At 49.7% G+C, this 20,632-nt stretch overlaps 1 protein-coding gene across 2 annotated transcripts in view; it reads left to right on the forward strand.

Moving 5' to 3' along the window:
- The window catches only part of SDHA (succinate dehydrogenase complex flavoprotein subunit A), a 20,597-nt gene extending 1,111 nt beyond the window's left edge, over positions 1–19,486 (forward strand). The window contains exons 2-15 of one of the 2 annotated variants that reach the window (XM_024121631.3): positions 4,306–4,392; positions 5,379–5,540; positions 7,285–7,428; positions 7,651–7,815; positions 8,427–8,575; positions 9,229–9,353; positions 10,897–11,065; positions 11,884–12,079; positions 12,741–12,912; positions 14,257–14,375; positions 15,676–15,787; positions 15,951–16,081; positions 17,770–17,883; positions 19,165–19,486. In XM_024121631.3, the coding sequence (XP_023977399.1) occupies positions 4,306–4,392; positions 5,379–5,540; positions 7,285–7,428; positions 7,651–7,815; positions 8,427–8,575; positions 9,229–9,353; positions 10,897–11,065; positions 11,884–12,079; positions 12,741–12,912; positions 14,257–14,375; positions 15,676–15,787; positions 15,951–16,081; positions 17,770–17,883; positions 19,165–19,251 (1,932 nt within the window). In that variant the 3' untranslated portion in view covers positions 19,252–19,486. Of the gene's footprint in view, positions 1–4,302; positions 4,393–5,378; positions 5,541–7,284; positions 7,429–7,650; positions 7,816–8,426; positions 8,576–9,228; positions 9,354–10,896; positions 11,066–11,883; positions 12,080–12,740; positions 12,913–14,256; positions 14,376–15,675; positions 15,788–15,950; positions 16,082–17,769; positions 17,884–19,164 lie in introns of both variants that reach the window. The other variant, XM_024121627.3, reaches the window with a different exon arrangement.
- Positions 19,487–20,632: the final 1,146 nt, after the last annotated feature.

Consider the following 20,632-nt stretch of genomic DNA (forward strand, 5'->3'; position numbering starts at 1 on the left):
TGCCCGGACCGGGGCACGAACCCGTGTCCCCTGCATCGGCAGGCGGACTCTCAACCACTGCGCCACCAGGGAAGCCCTAGAAAGCATTTTAAATGCGTTCATGTGTTGCTGGTTCTTACTGAGCAGAGGGTCCCCCAGCCCCCAAATCTTGGGCTCTAAGACGCAGTTGTAGCAGGGGGTCCACAAGCAGGAAATGAAGTCCATGGTCGGTGCGGTAGTTGTAGTCAGCGAAGCTTGAGCAGACTTCTGAGTGGGCCCTTACCGTTAGGTGAGACGACAGATTTGGTATGTGGTGGTGACTGGGGAAGAGCTGACACGTCTGTCTGCAGACCAGACTGGAGCGGGGAGTTCCTTATTCCACCCTGCAGACCCCCTTCACCTACCACTCGCCCGTTGCCACTTTATGAAAATATTGCTGTCCTTTACGCAGGCTGGGCTGGAAGGAATTCATCTGTGAGCTTTTAGCTGAAAGTAAGAGTAAAGTTCGGCGCGCCACAAGTTGGAGCATAAACCTCTCCTTTCCTATTGGCTTGATTGGAAGTGATCTCGGTTGAACCTGTTGTTGGCTGCCAGCACCGTGCTCCACTGTCTCCTTGAATCTTCACCACGGTCCCAGTTTCACGTGGTTGTGAACATGATGGCAAGGTAGAGTTAGCAAAGTTGAACCACAGGTTAGGTCTACCGAAGATGGTTTTGGGTTTCTAAAGGTTTTTATTCTGATGTAAATAGCTTTGGAAATTATTTCCGTCTATGGAAATTAATCTGTCCACAAGCTGTGTATTGGAGTTTCAGATTGGCAAGAACAAAAGCATCAAATTAGCAGAACAAAAAAAGAAAGGAATTCATTATCTCCAGCCGAGGAATGTTCATAAAGCGTCCTTGATGAGGATAATTTGAATAAAGTCCACAAAATTTTTCTTTATCTCATTTTGTTCAATTCTGTGGTGTTTCCAAGTCATATTTACAGCTGCTTTCAAGTTACAAAATTATCAAACCTGTTTTGCCTTTGTTTCCTTTTCCGTTGTCCCAGTGCACTGACAGAATTTACAAACTGTTCTAAAGTATTGATAGTTAAATCGAAAGGGAAAGTAAAACCAAGAACTTGAAATAGTTGCTAACTTCTCACTTCAGATGAGATTTTTCCATTTTCAACAAGATATTGTTGTAGAATAAGTCAGCTTCTTCTCTGAATGTATCATTTTTAGTATGTTTTAATGGTGTATCTAGATTTACATTATTTAGATCACTGTAGTAACGTTTTGTTTCTTGGGATAATTATAATGCCACTGGTTTTCAGTTCTGCATTCTGTGTCATGTTTTTCCTGGTTCACTTGAAAAGTTGTGGCTCAGTTTTGGCGTACGACCTGGATATTCATCTTAGTTTGGAGTCCCAGAGATTTTTCCCAGGGGTCCCTAGATGGTGGGGACAGTACAGGATTTGGAGCCAGCCGGGCAGACCCAGTCCAGAGCTGCCTCCTGGACTCAGTTTCTCCGTGGGGTTAATGAGGGTTCTGTGAGGCAACCTGTGAAAGCTTTGTGTGGCGCTCCTCCACGCCAGGCCCACAGCTCACAGCCTGCCCTTGGTAATCACGTGAATGGCATTTTAAACATCCCTGTTTTAAAAACCTTTAAATTTTTAGTGAAAATAATGACACATAGTTGGAAAAAAAAAACGTTGGTACAGAAGCCCTTATAAGTGAAAGGGAATAAGACCACCTCCTTCCCCAGACCTTTTCCCCAGTGGAATCAATTTTGAATTGTTTTTGGTATTGGCCCCTGCTCTTTACCTCCATTTCTCTAGCTGATATGCAGGTGCATTTTTGTCCAGTTTAGACGCTGATTTTTGCTGGTAAATGAGGATTTAGTTCACTTAAACCATCCTACTACCCACATCCTCAGTTCTCCCAATATAATTATGCAACCACTTCAGATCCTTTATTGTCTACTTTTGTAATTGTGTAGCTTGTGCTTACAAACTGGTTTCTTGTTCATGATTCACAGGTGTATTTAGTTAGATGAGGACAGCCCCCAGCACCACTTTGCTTTATGGAGGGCATCAGTATCTCTACCCTTCTCACTTTTTCTCTCCTTTTCCTCCTAATTCAGTCACCTGTACTTTTATGCTATTAAGAGCTCTGTGTTCTTTTAATTCTACCTTAGCTAGATTTCTGCATTCTTTTTCGTTACCCTCTTGGGAAATGTTTGATAATTTCTCTTCAAAAAACGTTAGATTAATAAGTGACATAATACAAGTTTTATCTAAAGACAGAAGTTGGATTAAAATTGGACTCTTCAAATTCTAAAATCACTCCCCAAATTGGATTTAGATACAAAAAATAATGTTACTATTTTTCACAGAGAGATAATATGATAATTTGTTAAAGATTTCATCACGGTACTGGTTTTTAAGCTAACTGTGTGCGTGTGGGGTGTGTGTGTGTGAACATCCTAGAAAGAAGAAAAATATTTAGGGAATCTCACGGTTTCTATTTTAATTTGGCATCACAAAATGTACTGTTCTTATTGGTGCTATTAGCTGTATTTATATTATTTATGAAATTTTCAAGAACATTTGTATTAGAATTCCTTCAGTGACTTAGTTTTTTGTTAAAATATGATTTTACCGTTAAAAATTATGATACAGCTGAAAAATATTTTTTTTAGTTCATATCTGAAAGAGTGGTTTTGTCAATAAAAACAAACGTACTTAACACTGTAAATGGAGAATTCAAGCGTATGACTCTTGTCAGTTCAGATCTACTTAAAAACCCAGGAAACTACTTTTTAATTGGAGCTATTAAAGTAAACTCAATGTTTGTGTCAGCTACCACTCCGTCTCAGAGTTAGAGGGAGCCATCTGGGACGCTCCTCGCAAGTAGTCGGTCAGGTCCTCCAGCTCCGGCCTGAGTCCCTCCCTTATAGGGGAGTCTGTCGAGTTTCAAACAGCTCAGTTGGAGTTCATTTTGTATTTGGTCATCCTCCTCCCTGTAATCCCCACTTGTCTGTCCTGTAGCGTAATTTCTTTTCCCACAGAGTTGAAGCATCTCTTCCAGTTGCAGAATACTTGAAGGCACCCCTTCTGTCATCGTTGAATGTACTTATTTCCCAAAACTGTTCTTCAGGATATTTCTAAGACTGTCTTATCAGTGATCTAGTAAAATGCAGTCAGCAGAATGGAAAAACTTATTCCCTAAACTGCTGACCATTGCTAGCCTATGAAGAAGGTTGCCTCTCATGCTGGGCTGTGATTTCATTAATACCATTTTCTTGGGTAAGTGGTTATAGGATGGGACATTTGAGCTGAGACTTGTAGTTGTCAAGGTTGGCCAGGGACAGGTGTCCTAGCAGAGGGAACAGCACGTGAAGTATGACAGATAAAGCGGTGTGGCTGAGCCTAGTGCGGGTGTGGAGAGTGGCGAAGCAGGACCAGGAGCATCTCTGGGCCTGAATCTTCACGCTTTCAGGGAAGGGATATTACCACACCCAGTGACAGCCTGCTCTGGAGCATCCACTCCCAGTGCACTGCCTGGCGCCTCTTCCAGTGAACCGCACAACCTCATAGGGGAGCTCCAGTATGAAGCGGGCTGGGATGGATCCTGGAAAAGCACTTCATTCTTTGCAAAACTGCCACTTAGGCAACACAGATGTCTTCTCCATTCTCCACTGAGTACCATAAATTAAGAAATTAATGTGAAAGTGTGCCTTTTGTCATTTCCTGAGTCAGTGTCCTGTCTGGAAACAAACTTCACCTAGAAGGGCCTTAGCTGGAGTGCCAATTCCTCGCCTCCTGGGCCTGCCCTGGGTCCTTAGCCCTTGCCTTATCCTTCAGGGTTAAGTGGAGGGTTCCAGGTAAGGCTTCTGGGTGAAAGGGAACACCAGCGGGCTTCCCTGGTGGCGCAGTGGTTAGAAATCCGCCTGCCGATGCAGGGGACACGGGTTCGAGCCCTGCTCTGGGAAGAGCCCACGTGCCGTGGAACAGCTAAGCCCGTGCGCCACAACTACTGAGCCTGCACCCTAGAGCCTGCGAGCCACAGCTACTGAAGCCCACGTGCCTAGAGCCCGTGCTCTGCAACAAGGGAAGCCACCACAGTGAGAAGCCCGCGCACTGCAACGAGTAGCCCCCGCTCACTGCAACTAGAGAAAGCCCGCCCGCAGCAACGCAGCCAAAAATAAATAAATTAATTAATTTTTTTAAAAAAAGGGAGCACCTGGGTACATCAGAAGGTTGTCGACTTAGAAGGGAAGTTGTAATTACAAGTCCCCTGTTCCGTGAAGACACTTTGTGCTCCGTCTGTGTTTCAGCAGCGGCCAGCAGCGTTGCAGACAGGAGCCCGCGGTTTTCACTTCACCGTTGATGGCAGTAAGAGGTCGTCCGCTAAAGTTTCAGATGCAGTAAGTTCATGACTTTGTTATAAGTGATTTTTTTGACTTAACGGAGTAGGGTTCTGTACCAGTTTTTAATGTATTTGAGTAATACAGGTTTTACTTAAAAACTTTTCATTCTAATGCATGCTCATTGTTTTTAGTGTAACAATAATTATAGTACAAATATAAGCATAGATATTAACATTTTTTTGTTTGTAGTTCTTACGTATCTATAAGCCACATTAAACTTTAAGTAAAAAAATAATGATACAAACGTCAGGTGAACAGTATTTACTGGAGTGGATGGCGGCAGGCGCCCCCTCAGCTGAGGGCTGTGTAGCAGCCTGGGTTCTTTTGTGTTTACGAGGCCCTTCTGCTGTGTGTTGAAGAAACCGAGGTTTGCTTCTAAGTTTCTGTCTCATAAGCTCACAATAGTTACTGAATGCTTGTTGGCCCTTTCTCAGTTGTAAGTACAGTATGGACCTGGAGTAGACTTGTGTCCTTGGTTCCTGGATGGTCACTCAGGTGAATGGACTGTCCTTATCTAAATGAAACAACATTGCAGTGTTTTCATGAGAAGCTTCAAATCATCATCTATACTACATCGTAAGCTAAGATTTGTATGTGTATATGGGTATAAATGTAAAAAGAGAAAAGTAAAATCGATAATTGCAAAGAAAAACCGTAGTTAGAACTGGTATTTTGATTTGTGATGTTGCTTTCCTCTGCATCTGTGGTCCCCTACTTTGAGTTTTCGGCCTTTCAACTAACGGTGGGTGCCCTAGCTCCATGGGATGGGTGCTCTGCTGTTGATGAGAGCTGTTTGCCGTCCCCTTTCAGTTCGAGGGTGAGCCCACCACGTCTGCTGTGACTACTGCATTGTACCTGGTGTGCAGTCCCAGCACAGGATGGAGGCCCTCTGGGCGTGGCAATGACTCTCTTTCACCGTAACCACAGCCTCAGCGTCTGGCCTGGTTGAACCAGTGGTTGACAGGGGGGTTTTTCTTTTCCAGATTTCTACGCAGTACCCAGTAGTGGATCATGAATTCGATGCAGTGGTGGTCGGCGCCGGAGGGGCAGGCCTGCGAGCTGCGTTTGGCCTTTCTGAAGCAGGGTTTAACACGGCCTGCGTCACAAAGCTCTTTCCCACCAGGTCACACACCGTCGCAGCCCAGGTATGAGAAAGGGCCCTCTCCGTCCTCTTGGTGCTCGCGAGACATCGTGCAGCCCGGTGCTCCACCGCAGCGGCCGCCCGCCGCGGGCCGCCCTCCCCTGGGCTCCCTCCGCTCCCGGCACGCCCTCGCCAGGAGGTCTCTGCCCGCCCTGGCCCCGCCCCACTCCCCGGAGCCTTGTGGTCACCCCGTCTCTGCTCCCATCCGGCCCCTCATGCCCGCCTCCATCGTGGTGCGATCTCCTTCACTGCCCCTACCCGACGTGAGCAAGTCTGCCGTGGGCTCGCTCTGGCTCTGCCGGAACCTCAGGGCAGACCTCGAGTGGCGGTGACGAGCTCTGAAGATGGTGCGAAGCTGCAGCGCAGAAGACACTGGCCTTTGACGCTCTCAGTTCAGGCAGGAAGAGGAAGTAAGGTGGAAAATTATGTGACTCTGTTATTTCGCCTTTTCACTCTAGGCACACTGTAGGTGGTGCCCAGCTGGTATGCAGGTAGTATCGTACAATCACATTTGACCGTCTTTTCTGGTATTTGAACACATTTCCTCGTTGAGACAACAGAGGATGTGGTGACTTTCTACGAAGCAGTAAGAGCTCCCATCCCCGTTACATCTGGAATAGCTATATTCAGGGTCCAGCCACGTTCTTTACACACTAAGCTGCCTAGATACTTTGTTTGAAAGCTATGCTTTTTAAACTGAAGAATAAGTAATAAACATCCTTGGATAATTCACTGTCTAAAAGCAAGAATAGGACTTCCCTGGTGGCACGGTGGTTAAGAATCCACCCGCAACGCAGGGGACACGGGTTCAAGCCCTGGTCCGGGAAGATCCCACATGCCGCAGAGCAACTAAGCCTGTGCGCCACAGCTACTGAGCCTGTTCTCTGGAGCCCACGAGCCGCAGCTATTGAGCCAGCGAGCCACAGCTACTGAAGCCCGCACGCCTAGAGCCCGTGCTCCGCAACAAGAGAAGCCACCACGGTGAGAAACCTGCGCGCTGCAACGAAGAGTAGCCCCCGCTCGCCGCAACTAGAGAAAGCCTGCATGGAGCGACGAAGACCCAAAACAGCCAAAAAATAAATTTTAATAAATAAATAAATAAATAAAAGCAAGAATAGATACAAGCAGATAACTTTGAACGGTATTGCAGAAAATCCAGTTTTCAGGTGGTGCGATAGTAATGCAATGAAAAGAATGAGAAAAGGGTAGCTTAACTTGAACGCTGGTTCTCGAGAAAAGATGTGCAGTTTTAATTTGGGGGGCGCGGACGGGTGGTAATGTTTGTCCCTGTACTGCGATTTCTGTGGCGCTGAGGGGCGGGCTCGGGAGTGTGGGGGGCTGGGGCTCTGAGCCCTCGGCAGGAAGCGCTTCTGCCTTTAACGCGTGCATTCCCGTACCATCGGGAACGTTTGTCGTGACGCCGTTAGATCTGAATCCCTTTTACGTGCCGGGCTCGGTAAGGAAGAAGCCTCATCTGAGGAACCTCGGCCGACCCTCCAGATGACGCCCCAGGGGTTGGGCTCCGTGTCCCTCTCGTGGGTGAGGCGCCTGAGGCTGGGGGATTCCTTAACTGGGCCCTGTCTCTGGGTTGCGGGGGGAGGAGGGGCACTTGGGAGTCTGCCGGACGGACGGCTAGATCCCTCGCTGAGCCTCCCCCACGAGTAGCTGGCTTTTTCCAAATCTGGTTCCGGGCAGGAGGCAGCGGGGAGGTGAGCCTGCTGTAGCTCACGGGGCTGCTGGCGTTTCAGGGAGGGATCAACGCCGCCCTGGGCAACATGGAGGAGGACGACTGGAGGTGGCACTTCTACGACACCGTGAAGGGCTCCGACTGGCTGGGGGACCAGGATGCCATCCACTACATGACGGAGCAGGCCCCGGCCTCCGTGGTGGAGGTACCGTCCCCGCCGGCTGTCCGACGCGGGAGGGGGCGTGCGGGAGCGGTCGGCGGCAGGCTGGCAGCGAGCTGCTCCGGCGGGAACGCTCCTCTCCGCTGCTGCTGAGCTCTCTGTAGGATGTGCGCGTTCTGGGCCTGCAGGCTTGTGCTGAGGTTCCAGTGTGAGTGAGCCCCAGCGTCTTGATCCCGTTGAGGTACCCGGCGTTTTTCTGTCTCTCAGCTGGAGAATTACGGCATGCCGTTTAGCAGAACCGAAGAAGGCAAGATCTACCAGCGCGCCTTCGGCGGGCAGAGCCTCAAGTTCGGGAAAGGCGGGCAGGCCCATCGGTGCTGCTGCGTGGCCGACCGCACCGGCCACTCGCTGCTGCACACTCTGTATGCACGGGTGAGGCGCCCTGGGTGCACAGGGTGGTGGGACGCGGCCAGGCCAGGCGTGTGGCGACGGGAGGCAGGCCCCCCGGGGACAGGGCGGCGCGTCAGCGTGTCCGCCCGGGGACCGCTTTCCGACCAGCAGGGTAACGTGGTAGTCGTTAATTTGAAAGCGGCCGTTCTAAAACGTAAACCGGTGATCGTCACAAGTGTGCCGAGCGCTTGGTCTCGCTTGGACTAAGTGGCCACACGGCAGCAGGTGCCACGCGGTACACCCCGGTCTGAGTCGGGGCCCCATGGTCCACGGGCGCAGCTCTCGCAGCAGCTCCGCGGGGAGGTTAGTGCTGCCTCTCTGGCGCCTCTCGGGGTTGTGCGGAGCTGAGAGGTGTGTCCCACGTACGGCATCGTCCTCTGGGGTGCGTCGTTTGTACAGCTGTGTTGTCACACGGTGCATCGGCACTGTCCTCCATGGGTTGAAGCCTGGGGCTCCTTTGGCGACCCGGTGTCCGCTAGGGCCCGCCTGATCCCTGCACCTCACACCAGATCAGGGTCTCTAATCCGCCAGCCGTAACGGCACAATTGGAAATGCAGGATCCCTGTTGTGGGTTGTTTTTCTTTCTTTTTCAGTCTCTGCGATATGATACTAGCTATTTTGTGGAGTATTTTGCCTTGGATCTCCTGATGGAGAACGGGGAGTGTCGAGGCGTTATTGCTCTGTGCATAGAAGATGGGTCCATCCACCGCATCAGAGCAAAGAACACTGTCGTAGCTACTGGGTAAGAGTCTGGCTTAGTCGTGTTCAACACCTCTGCGGGCAAGCTGAATTTATTTATTCTAATGAGAATAGGGGTGTCGTGGAGTAATGGCTGAGGCGCAGGCTGTGACTTCACCCGGCAAGGGGTAGCTTTGTGGGCCCGAGGGGCGACACCAGCACCTGCCTCCCAGTGGCAAGAAAGTGTCAGCAGTTCATCATAGCTGGGAGGACCCTTGAGGAGACTGAGGCCTGGAGAGTCTGATGCTGTCTGGAGTAGAGTCTCCTTTGCTCTGAGGGATGCTGTGTTTATGCCGATTGCTGGGGTAGAAAAGTGCTGTTTGTTCACACGAGGAAAATAAGTAAATGCCATCTTATATACTGTCAGTCTGTTATTTTAACCGTTTTAATAAGTGCATCTGTAAATGTTTTTAGATTTTATTATTTTATATACATTTTTATCAGGGAAATCAGTTACATAGCACAGAAGTGCCCCAAGGTACGAGCGAGAGCGCCTTCTCTGCCCCCCAGGCTACCGTCCCGGTTGCCCAGGGCAGTGTGTGCGCATGCATCCACAGAGGTGCTGCCTGGGCTGCTCGGTCCACTCCAGTCCATTGGAAGGAGGTCCTGATGGGACGCTTCTGCAGTCACCTCTCTGCCGGCCTGTCTGTTTTCCAGAGGCTACGGGCGCACCTACTTCAGCTGCACATCCGCCCACACCAGCACCGGGGACGGCACTGCCATGATCACCAGGGCAGGCCTTCCCTGCCAGGACCTGGAGTTTGTTCAGTTCCACCCCACAGGTAGGATGGCATGGGGCTCTTTGTGCCTTTCAGGTGCTCGGTACCTGTGGGAAGGCTCCTCTGCAGTTATGTGCGCTTGCTTTCTCATATCTTACATCCTAACTCGTGACTTCCCCGAGGAGATTCTTCCCTGTGTCCCCCAAGGCAGTGGAAGCCAGCGCTTACTTCCGCGCCTTGTCTCGGCGCCCTCGGCCAGACGCGAAGCAGTGGTTGTTCTGTGTCCCTCTCCTCGACTAGGGTGTCAGCTCCCCCTGGAGGCGGGGGCAGGTCTGTCTCATTTACCGCTGTCTTCGCAGCGCCCAGCACATGGCAGGGCCTCAGTCAGTAGAGCCAGAGGGAATGCGTTTGAGTGGAGAAGTGGCACAGACAGATGGCAGGCTGCCACGGTGACAGAGCACGGCAGGCGGGGCCCCGAGATGTCCACAAGTGAGGGTGATGAGTGCACGAACGTGGGAGGGGGCCTGGGAGGGGAGTGGGTGAGCCCCGTCCTAAACCTTGTTTCTGCGTGGTTTTCTGATCTGTCAGCTGAGGAGCTGCCACTGTACTAAAGAACAGGGCCTGTTTTTTCTATTTGCTCTGTCAGTATGTTCTCTCTGACCCTGGCAGGGATGAGTAGTTAAAAGAAAAGTATGAGGTGGTAGTCTTCTTGCTATTTTTAACCAATAAAATGTCTGAGACTTCTGAATTCCCTCTATAGTTAGAGCTCCATTTCTTTTGCTTCCTTTTCAACGTATGAGAAATAAACCACCAGAAGACATGGCCACTGAAACTAGGAAAACTGAAAGACGAGTTACAGGAATTTGCATCTTGTTTTAAAGGCAAGGTAACCCTTTGGTGCTCTAATAAAAGTGATAGCCTTCAAACTACGCTGATGGACGTGTAAGCACCCAGTGCCGGGCATCCTTGTCCTCATTATGTAGAGGGACAGTTGAGATCAGGGCGCAGCTCCCCCCTCCCCATTGCCAGATTTGGATTTGGGCTCTGCGTCTCCCGGCATCATATTGGTGGGCTTGTCTTGGAAGGGGGGGACCATCCCACAGGGTTGTGGTGAGACTTAGAGTTGTACACAGAGGGTGCAACCTAAGTATCGGCTGTAGTGATCATTGCCGTATTGTTGTCTGGTTCCTCGATGTGCTAAGTTTCCAAGCTGGTTTCTGTACCTACAGGAGCCAACGCAATTTCATGGTGCAAAAGGACATCCAGCAATTAAAACCTGATAAGGTTTTAGTGACAATTAAAACCGAGATATTTAACATAAACTTTGTCATGTTGAGAGTTTAAGGCACAGTTGTAATCGGAGTATTGAGCAGAGCTGCGTCGTCCACGCAGCCGACCTTTCTCCTCTGCGCTTGGTCATTGCGTTTCTTCATACCGTGGCATTGTGCTGTGCCTTAACTTTTCCTCTCTTAACGCTTGCGAGTGTGGTGCTCTTTGCACACCCTTTCTGTCTCCTCCCAAAGTATCTTGGGAAAAACATTTGTGTTTGAGTTGTAGGCCCAGCGGTCCTTAGGTTATACATGTTTAATCAGTTCGTTGTTTGCAGGCATATACGGTGCTGGCTGTCTCATCACGGAAGGGTGCCGTGGAGAGGGAGGCATCCTTGTCAACGGTCAAGGCGAGAGGTTCATGGAGCGCTATGCTCCTGTCGCAAAGGACCTGGCGTCCAGGGACGTCGTATCTCGCTCCATGACCTTGGAGATCCGTGAAGGAAGGTCTGTGTGCTTGTCCCCAGAGGGGTCTGAGCATGTCTGCGCGCCGCACCCCTCTGGTGGCTGTGATTTGTGTCTTCATTTCAGCACGGGCTGGGGGGCTTCTGTGTGAGTGTCAGCACCCTGCCCACCCCGGAGGCCTATGTGCAGTTACCTCTGACTGTTGTCTGTCAGCTTAGGATCTCTACATTTGAGAAGTTTAGCCAGTTAGCTGTAAGTCCATCTCAGATGGTTTGTGTGTGTGAGTGAGTGTGTGACAGAAGCAGACAGTATGGGGGAGAAGACACACCCCTGTCCTGAATTTAGTGCGCGAGCTTCGGCTGGTATGCTGTCTGAACTCCCGGGTGCTTGGGGCCCTCAAGGGGGGGTGGGTTGTTTGTTCTTCAGCGAAGCAGCGTGAGGCCTCAGTGCCTGACTTCGTGCCTTGTGTGGTGACACTGGTTAAATATCTGGGGGTGAGGCGTCAACGTTTGCACGCAAGAAATGAGAAGTCAGGTGGTTCTCTGGAGCATCTGGCGTGAAAGACCCCTGTGGTGCATTCACCAAGGAGAATGTGGCAAATTGTCACCTCCTGACCCTCAGGTGAGAGCCCGGTGAGGGCAGGGCTTCCGTCGTGTTCGTGGCTGCATCCCAGCACCTGGTGTCTACCCTGGCACATGGTGGGTGCTGAGAAGAGACGCCATGAAAAGGTGGCCTTAAGGAAGGGAACGTGTTCTCCAGGATCAAAGCACGTGGCACCTCATGTGCTGCAAGGATTTTGTGACCTCACGGTTTCTGGATTGCCGTCCTTGACCTTATGGTGTGATGTCCTTTTTCACCAGAGGCTGCGGCCCTGAGAAGGATCACGTGTACCTGCAGCTGCACCACCTCCCCCCCGAACAGCTGGCTATGCGCCTGCCCGGCATCTCCGAGACAGCCATGGTCTTCGCGGGCGTGGACGTCACCAAGGAGCCGATCCCCGTGCTCCCGACCGTGCACTATAACATGGGCGGCATCCCCACCAACTACAAGGGGCAGGTGATGGTGCCGAGCCCGCGCCACCGCAGGCCCCTTGCCCAGGGCCTCCCTCCGAAGTCCTGGGCAGTCTGGCAGGCAGGGAGGGCAGGGACCTTGGCTTGACCCCGGTGTCTGCGTTCACGCCTCAAGTAACCGCTGATAATTGATTCATCTCTTCTTAGGAAACAGTCACAGACATGAGGTCATTTGCAGCTTTTCCTACATGGTTGTAGGTTATAAAGTGTAGCTTTACAGTTAATACCTTTGGATGGTTTGCGGTTCACAAAGAGCTTTTTAGTCACCTGATTTTAGTCCTCCCCAGGCAGGTGGGTGGAGCTGCTGTGCGAGTCTGCCTTACGACTCCAGTCCCCCACCGCCCCGTTTAAGGCCCTCCACCCGCCATGCTCCGCTGCTTTGAGCCCACCGTCGGAGCGGGTGTGCGGGGGCGCGTCAGGAAGTGGGTGAGGTGCTGCTGGGTGTGAGGAGTGGTACTGGGGCCCTCTGACCTTGACATGGGGGCCAGGGAAGGGGGCCGCCAGGGAAGGGGGCCGCGCGGTGTCTGCGGGGGTTCCCTGTAGGTGGTGTAGGTCCAGTTTTTACCTTTTCTCCTTTTTCCGACGCCCCGCTGTAGGGAAGCGGGGCTGAGCAGACCGCGCTCCGTAACCTTGGTCTTCTTCCCCAGGTTCTGAAGCACGTGGACGGCCAGGATCAGATCGTGCCCGGCCTATACGCCTGTGGGGAGGCTGCCTGCGCCTCGGTGCACGGTGCCAACCGACTGGGGGCAAACTCGCTCCTGGACCTGGTCGTCTTCGGCCGGGCCTGCGCCCTGAGCATCGCGGAGTCCTGCAGACCCGGTACGTGCCCCTTCCAGTAGACTGGCTGTTTCAGGACGCCTTGCTTCGCGGTCGTATAGCGGGCGTCTGGTTTTCTCTCCCTGGAAGTGAGGAAACAGAAAGTCAGAGATTTTTATGGTGATAGACTTGAGGCTAGACACAGGGTAGGTGGGGCAGTTAGAAGAGTAACTTCAGTCAGGTTTTTTTGCAGTCGTTATGTTCTCAGAAAAATCACTATTGGGAAAGTGTTATTTAATAGGGGTTTACCACATACTACTTGTCTGGTATGGATTATCTCAAAGGAAATGTTTTAAATGGCAGGTATAAATGAATGTACAATTTTTTGGTACTTAGAGAAAATTAATAAAATACTAAAAACAAACTATAAGTAAATCTGTTAAGGGAGAAAGGGAGGAGTTAATGCAAAGAAAATAGAAGACTGGGTCACAGCTCTCTCCCCTCAATGAGAGAATGGATTTCCACCAGTGATTTTCTTTTGTGGTAACTTAAATTCATTTGCCGAGGAAAAGATAACATGTGCTAGCCTCACAACAACTCTAGTGCTCATTTTGCTGTAGCCAGAGCCCAGTAGCCATCTCTCAGAGCAAAGCAGAAAATTTGAGGTTCCCTTTCTTTGACAGCGAGAAAAAGGAAGTTTTTTGAGAATACTTTTCTATCTGAAGGATCAACGCACGCGTTTAAAACCTTCGGAACTCAGCATTAAAAAGGAACAGACTGCCCACACATGCGCAGCACGGGTGGATCTTTGTCAGGCTGTGTGATCCAGACGCAGGAGACCACATATGTGCGATTTTTTTTGTGTGGCATCTGGAGAAGGGAAGCTGGGGCAGGAGACGGTGGGTGGTCACCAGGGCCTGGGTCCACTTGCGGTGGGGCTGACGCAGCTCTGCTTGTCAAAACCAGCAAACTGCACTAAAAGTGGTATCACACCTTCGTTACGCTTTAGGTTTTAAAGACAAAAGGAGAGGAAAAGTGTTTGCCCCACTACTTTCCCCAAAGTATGACTATTTTAAACGTTAAAACAGAATGAGAACGGCTATGGAGGGCGAAGTGTTTTTCCTTCACAGAGTAGCAGTGCAAGGTTTGTTTGCATAAATCTAATTTTTGACCTTAAGAGAGAGTTTCTGTTTTGTTCATTCAAAGATTACTTATTGGACACCAACTTTTTGCCAGAAATTTTGTCTTTTTGTTTACTCTTTGGCCCCAAGTCAATAGATGCTTCCTCAGGGATAGAGTGGTCCAGGTGGAATGTTAGCTCAGGTTATGCATGCATTTTCCAAACTCCCTGAAAGGGTATAATGCACATTTGGTGGGGTTTTTTGGGTTTTTTTGTCTTTTTTAAAGGAGATAAATTTCCCTTGATTAAACCAAATGCTGGGGAAGAATCTGTCATGAATCTTGACAAATTGAGATTTGCCAACGGAAGCATAAGAACATCGGAACTACGGCTGAACATGCAGAAGGTAGGAGACTGGACACGCTCTGGATAAGCAGGCCAGCTGCGTTGGTAGCCCTGCACTGGGGTTGCTGAGTCACGGAGGCGTGCTCAGGCCTGAGTAAGGTAAAAGGGTGTGCTTTCCACACTGAAGGCTGGAGAGGGCAGCCCAGGGCAGGCACAGCAACTCTGCAGCTTCAGGACTCGGCCTTCTCTCAAACGTGCTAGGTGTTTGGTGCAGCTTCCCTCCTCAGACCGTCTCTGGCCCTGGTCTTCTGTCCCAGCCTGAAGGAGGAGGGACAGTGGAAGGTCCGAGAAGCTCGGTTCCCAGCTGGGAGCTTCCCAAACCCAGCACGTCTCGTTGCTGAGGAATCATCCCATCATCACACCTACTTACGGCAACTCTGGGAAATGTCTTTAAACTGGGCCCATTGATGTCCCTGAATGAGATCAGGAGGGGGAGTGTGGATGGCGTGCGGAGGCCGTAGTCACCTGCATCAGCACATCCGATGCAACGGTCTGTATTTCTGACCTGATAGTGGAGCATGGAAAATGAGGCCAGTCTAAGTTAATTTTATTTAATTTCAGTTTAAATGTAGGTACGCGTGGATAGTGGCTACTGCGTGAGGTAACACAGGTGTAGGTGAATTAAAAATACTAGTTGACTACTCTAGATAAATAAATAGGTAAATAGAACAGCTGGGAATCAATCAAATTCTTTTAATACCAGGATTCTTGGTCCATGAATGAGACCTTTATCCACTTGAAATTATTTGCGAGAATTTCTGTGTGGGCGCATTTTCTGGAAAGAAGCCCCTTGCTTTAGTTGCATCCTGAAAGGGTTCCATTGGGCCATCCACACAGACACCACCAAAAGGGAAAAGGTGAATATGGCCATTCTCATAGGACTGTGGTTCTGTGGTTCTATCTTCAAACGAGACTGGGCTTCAGGGAGGCCTCATGGGATGGTAAGGAAGGGGGCAGGAGTGAAGGAACAGAAGCATGGAGAAAGGGCATCTAAAGGTACAAGTCTCCAGATGAAAATAAGCCCTGGGGATGTAACGTACAGCATAGTGACTATAGTTAACGTTACTGTATTGTACGTTTGGAAGTTGGTTAAAGAGTAGGTTTTTTAAGTTCTCACAAACAAAGAAACTTCGTTTTAAAATTCAGAGTAATAAACTCACAGTCTGAATTTCCTAGTTTTTCTGTTTACATAAATATTTTACGAAAAATGAAACGCATAAGAAAAAAAACCTAAAGGTTTAACAGTTCTTGGCGTGGCTTTTCCACATGGATTAAAAGCTTACAAATGTTTTGTATTACAGTCGATGCAAAGTCATGCTGCAGTGTTCCGTGTGGGAAGCGTGTTACGGGAAGGCTGTGAGAAGATCAGCAAGCTCTATGGAGATCTAAAGCATCTGAAGACGTTTGACAGGGGTGAGTGGTTCCTCCGGCCCCTACGTACGGTTGTTGCTGGATGTCTACGGGGCGGGCTGCTTCTGGGCGCAGCCCGACCCGTTTAGCGCTGACGTAACTCGTCCTTGCTGAGTGGACACGGGCTGGATCCTGTTGTCTTTTGACGGCTGCCTTGTGTGCCCAGGAATGGTCTGGAACACTGACCTGGTGGAGACCCTGGAGCTGCAGAACCTGATGCTTTGTGCCCTGCAGACGATTTATGGAGCAGAGGCCCGGAAGGAGTCTCGCGGCGCTCATGCCAGGGAGGATTTTAAGGTGCTCCTTCATGTCCGACCCCCCCCCCCCCCGCCGGCCGCCGCCCACCGCTGCCACCACCGCGTGCGCTGCTGTCCTCCTCGCTGCGTTGCTCAGCCCTGACCCTGCGCTCTCTGCATTCACTTCTCCGCTTTCTCTGCATTTCCCACAAGTCAGTTGAGAAGAATGCTTTTTCTCTTCTGATGACTTTCGTACCTTTGTTCTCACCGAGTTCAGTACTAGTTTGACCTTTTTCTGGCTTTGGATCAGTATCTGCTGCTGCATCTGTCAGCCTCCTTAGGGCAAAGGTTAGTGTGCAGCGGGTTCTATTGCCTGGAAGTGCTCGCTTACTGACTTGAAACGATGAGTAACTCATTGTTTCAGACCCACCTCTGGTTTGGGAAAGGATTATAGAGCCTCATCTTGGATCACCCTTGTTTTAATGAACTGGTTTTTATGCAGAGCTCACTTACCAGATTCTGCAGAAAAGAGTACTCGGCATGTGGTCGTTAAGATTTTCACGGAAGGGGTTGTTTGGGGGGCAGTCAGGTTAAGGATGGAGCGCGTGAGCAGGAGCTGAGCTGCTTTCCCACGGTGCACACAGAGGCTTTGGTCCGGGGCCGTGTTTGGGTGGCTCAGCTAGAGGCTGGGCAAGAAAAACTGGGTTTCAGTCCACCACGAGACACCGACTGGAGCTGGATTCCGGTTGCTGAGTACTTGGTTAGAGGAGGAGGTTGGTGAGCACGCTCGTCCTGTGCACCAAGGACAGAAGCCTCTCCCAGCGCCCGTGGTTGGTTTCTGCGGCTGAGACGTCACTGCACATGTGCAGGCAGAGCCTGCTCACCCTGGGGGGCTCGTCCCTCCCCTCCCGGAGGCACAGGTGCTGGAGTGAGGGAGGGCTCCCTGCCCCATTGCTCCAGGCGAGAGGCCTGGCCTCACTCAGCAGAAGCTGCCAGGTAGTTGGACGTGTGGGGTTTTATTTGAAGAGGCTTTTGTGTGTCTTATCTGTTACCACGTGCAAGATATTCCGTAGCAGCATTCAGCTTCTCTTTAAAAATGTTTGAAAAAATTAACATAATTGCTACAATCAGAACATTTAAATAAAAAAGGCTGAAAGGAAAAGTTGAACTCTGCAAGAGTACCGAGCAGAAAGACAGGAAAAGTATTCGATAAACCTTTAAGTGCACGAAAGGTCAATTTAATTCCAACACCCATCTGCTAGTTGTAGAGAGAAAATGCAGCAGCGGAGCTCTGGGTCCCACTGTGCTGCTGCCCGGCTGTGCTGCTCGGGGCCCCACCCTGTCAGGCTGCCGTGGTGGAGGTGGGGTGGAAAAGGGGAGGCGCCCCAGGCTGGGCCAGCGCGGCGTGACCAAGGGATCCCGAGACTCGTGGCCTTCCCCTGTGTGTGCTGCTCAGTGGCACGTGTTCTCGCCGTGTGCCCTTCCAGGTCAGGTCTGCACACGTGGGTTCAGTGGGAATTGTAAAGGAGACGTGCTTGGACTGGGAAGGTCCTGGCTCTGCACGCGGTCCGCTTTGACGATGGAGACCTCCTTGTTGATTGGGTTCTGGGGAATTAATGTCAGGCTGGTCTCCTGTGTCTCCTGTATCTTTTTAAGGAGTTTGCCATGTTTTGCCATGTTTTCCGGTTCTGCTGTGTAGCGTGTTCGTTGATGGCACTTTCCGAAGTAACTTACTTTCTGTGGCCTCAGGAGCGGGTTGACGAGTATGATTACTCCAAGCCCATCCAGGGGCAGCACAAGAAGCCTTTTGAGGAGCACTGGCGGAAGCACACGCTTTCCTACGTGGACACCAAGACTGGGGAGGTACGTGTGGAACGGGCTCTGCTCATGTATGCGATGGCGCGTGGGCCATCCCTCGTGTTACGCAGGTCAGCATTTGGTGAGCTGGGAGAAGCGGCATGGGTTTAAATGGACTGTGGACAGATCTGAGACACCGCTGAAAAGACAGGCTTCTGCCTGGAAACAGAACCCCGCGTGGGCGGGTGGTTCGTAAAGGCCGCCCCCACTGCGCTGCTGCTGGCAGGGGTGTGCCAGCGCCAGAGGCCTGCTGTAGGGGAGGAGAAGGAGGTTCTGAGTCCACAGAGAGCTGCGGGCAGGGATGGGGGTGGGGCGGGAAGACACCCCTCCCCCTCCCCTCCCTTCCCTTTGACCGGACCCCCTGGACGCAGCCTCAGGGAAGCCCAGCGGATGCTGTTCAGCCCGTAGCTTCCCCGGGCAGGGAACAAGTTGGGAGGGGCAGGGGGCAGGCAGGGTCCTGGAAACCACCAGCTGAGAGAGCAGTGGGGCCCCCGTCGGTCTTACCCCAGCAAAGCATAACTCACCCATTTGGCCTTTCTGCTCGGCATTAAGACTCAGAAATAATTAAGATGTAAAGTGTAAGCTTTTCAGAGCTCCCTAAGGGATAGTCTTTATCGCCTATCTGGATTTACAGAAGTTATGCTGTGCTGTGTCCTCATACTTCTAGAGTGCCTAGTGGGATTGTTTAATACAGGCAGACAGCAATTTTCATAGTTCTTCACGTAGGCTCTTTTTTGACAGTGTATAGTCAGACGATCCTCTTAATACAAGCCTAATTTTGTAGTGTTTGGGTTTTTTTTATGATTGTAAGGGAAATACATGCTCGTTTTAGAAAGTGTAGAAAGTACAAGAAGAATGAAGAAAAGGAACATTTATAAGCTCACCAATCAGAGAGATCTTTTATCATTTTGAAATATTTCTTTCAAGTTTCGTATGTATATAAAATTGTTCATTTAGAAGTAGGAAAAACTGCAAATACAAACATAATTTACGGATAAAGGATAACAGTACATACAAGGTTTCACCTACTTTTTGAGCATTTTCAGTTTAAGTTTTAGTTTAAAGCATTGAGAATTTGGTACAGTGTTATTTTAATTGCTGTATTCCATACATGGATTTACATAGTCAGTCCCGAGTTTGTTATTGAAAAATGTTCCCGTGAATACCTTTGTTTGTAAGTTCCTGTTTGTCTGCAAATCTGCTTTTATGGTTAATTTTCCAAAAGCATACAAGAGGGTTGTTTGTACATTTTTGTGTGCTAACTCATCACCTACTCTTCTTTTTTAGGTCTCCCTGGAATACAGACCCGTAATCGACAGAACTTTGAACGAGGCTGACTGCGCCACTGTCGCCCCAGCCATCCGCTCCTACTGAGGAGACCGGAGTTTACCAGCTCTTGTAATTATGTATAATATAGCTCATGCACGTGTTCATGTTGTAACTGCCTTCTTAAACCGTCCTCGAGTGACTGAGGATGCCGCTTGACAGAGATTCCTACCAGAGGCCAGCAGCTTGCCAGTAATCAACAGCCAGGAAGTGTTCAGCTTGCCTTTATCCCTGCTTCATTCTTGAGAAATAATAAAACTGGGTGCAATTCTTAGATGAAACATAAGCTACAAACTTGCGTTTATTTCCAAGTTCCTTTAAAATCGTACTGTTTGACCTAAGGCATATTTGTTCACCTGAAATATAAAACGTGACTATCTTTTTATCCTGTTGCATCAAAATCCAGAAATGTTGCTGCAGTGTATGTTTAAGTGAAAATGAATTTTGGTGCCTGACAGCAGGTGAAGAAAACAGACATTTCCTCCTAGTTCTTAGCAAGCAAATGGTTTAATATGTGAACGTGTGTCCTGAAGTATTTAAATGACCGAATACTAAATGAAACTGATGTAGGTGCAAATGGATTTCTTCCTTTTCCACCTCCATGCAGATGCTGCTTGGGGTCACCTTCCAAGTTCTTGTCTCAGGGTCGGCTTCTGTAGAATCCAGTCCGAGGCAATTGAGTTCGTTCATTTCAGATTCTATTTTTCTAGTATAGGGATTGCCTTTAAAAATTTAAAGTTTGTAAATATGTAAAGCATTGACATGATTTCAAAGCCTGTTGTGTTCAGAGCTCACCTCCTTAACTGTCCCTCATGCTCTCCTCTCTCTCCTCCGCAGGACCCACTGTTGTTTTTCCTTCTAGTCAGTGTCCTAAGAAAACAGAAAGCAAGTATGTATTTCTGTTGTGTTAGACAGACGGCCCTGCCCCTTGCCTGCATATCCTGGAGGTCCTTCCTTATCACTCATCCTACGGCCGAGGCCTCCTCCACTGCATGGGTGTACCTTGTCCCCTGGCAGGACATTTGTGTTGATGCCACAGTGAGTAACTGTGAAGCCATTTTCTTAGCCAGTTTCTTAGAAGTGGATTTCTAGAAGTAGGGTTGCTGGGTCAGAGGGCAAATGCACGTGTCGTTTTGTTAGATGCTGTTAAGTTCTCTTCAAAAGGGCTGTGGCATTCTGCATTCCCACCACAGAGTCTCAGTCCCTGTTTCCCACGGCTCTGCAGAGAAAGTATGATGGCAAGCTTTTGGGTGTTTACCAGTCCAAAAAACAATGGCCATATCTGATTGAACAGATGGAATATATTAAAAACTGAATTCATAATGATAGTTTTAGAAAGCCAGAAGTAACCGAACAAGAAATAGAATTGGTCACTCTTGAAAGTAACTAGGGCACTAACCCTGACACTGAAAATGGACAATTAAAGGAA

Source organism: Physeter macrocephalus, chromosome 8 (assembly GCF_002837175.3).
Source record: "Physeter macrocephalus isolate SW-GA chromosome 8, ASM283717v5, whole genome shotgun sequence".
Lineage (NCBI taxonomy): Eukaryota > Metazoa > Chordata > Mammalia > Artiodactyla > Physeteridae > Physeter > Physeter macrocephalus.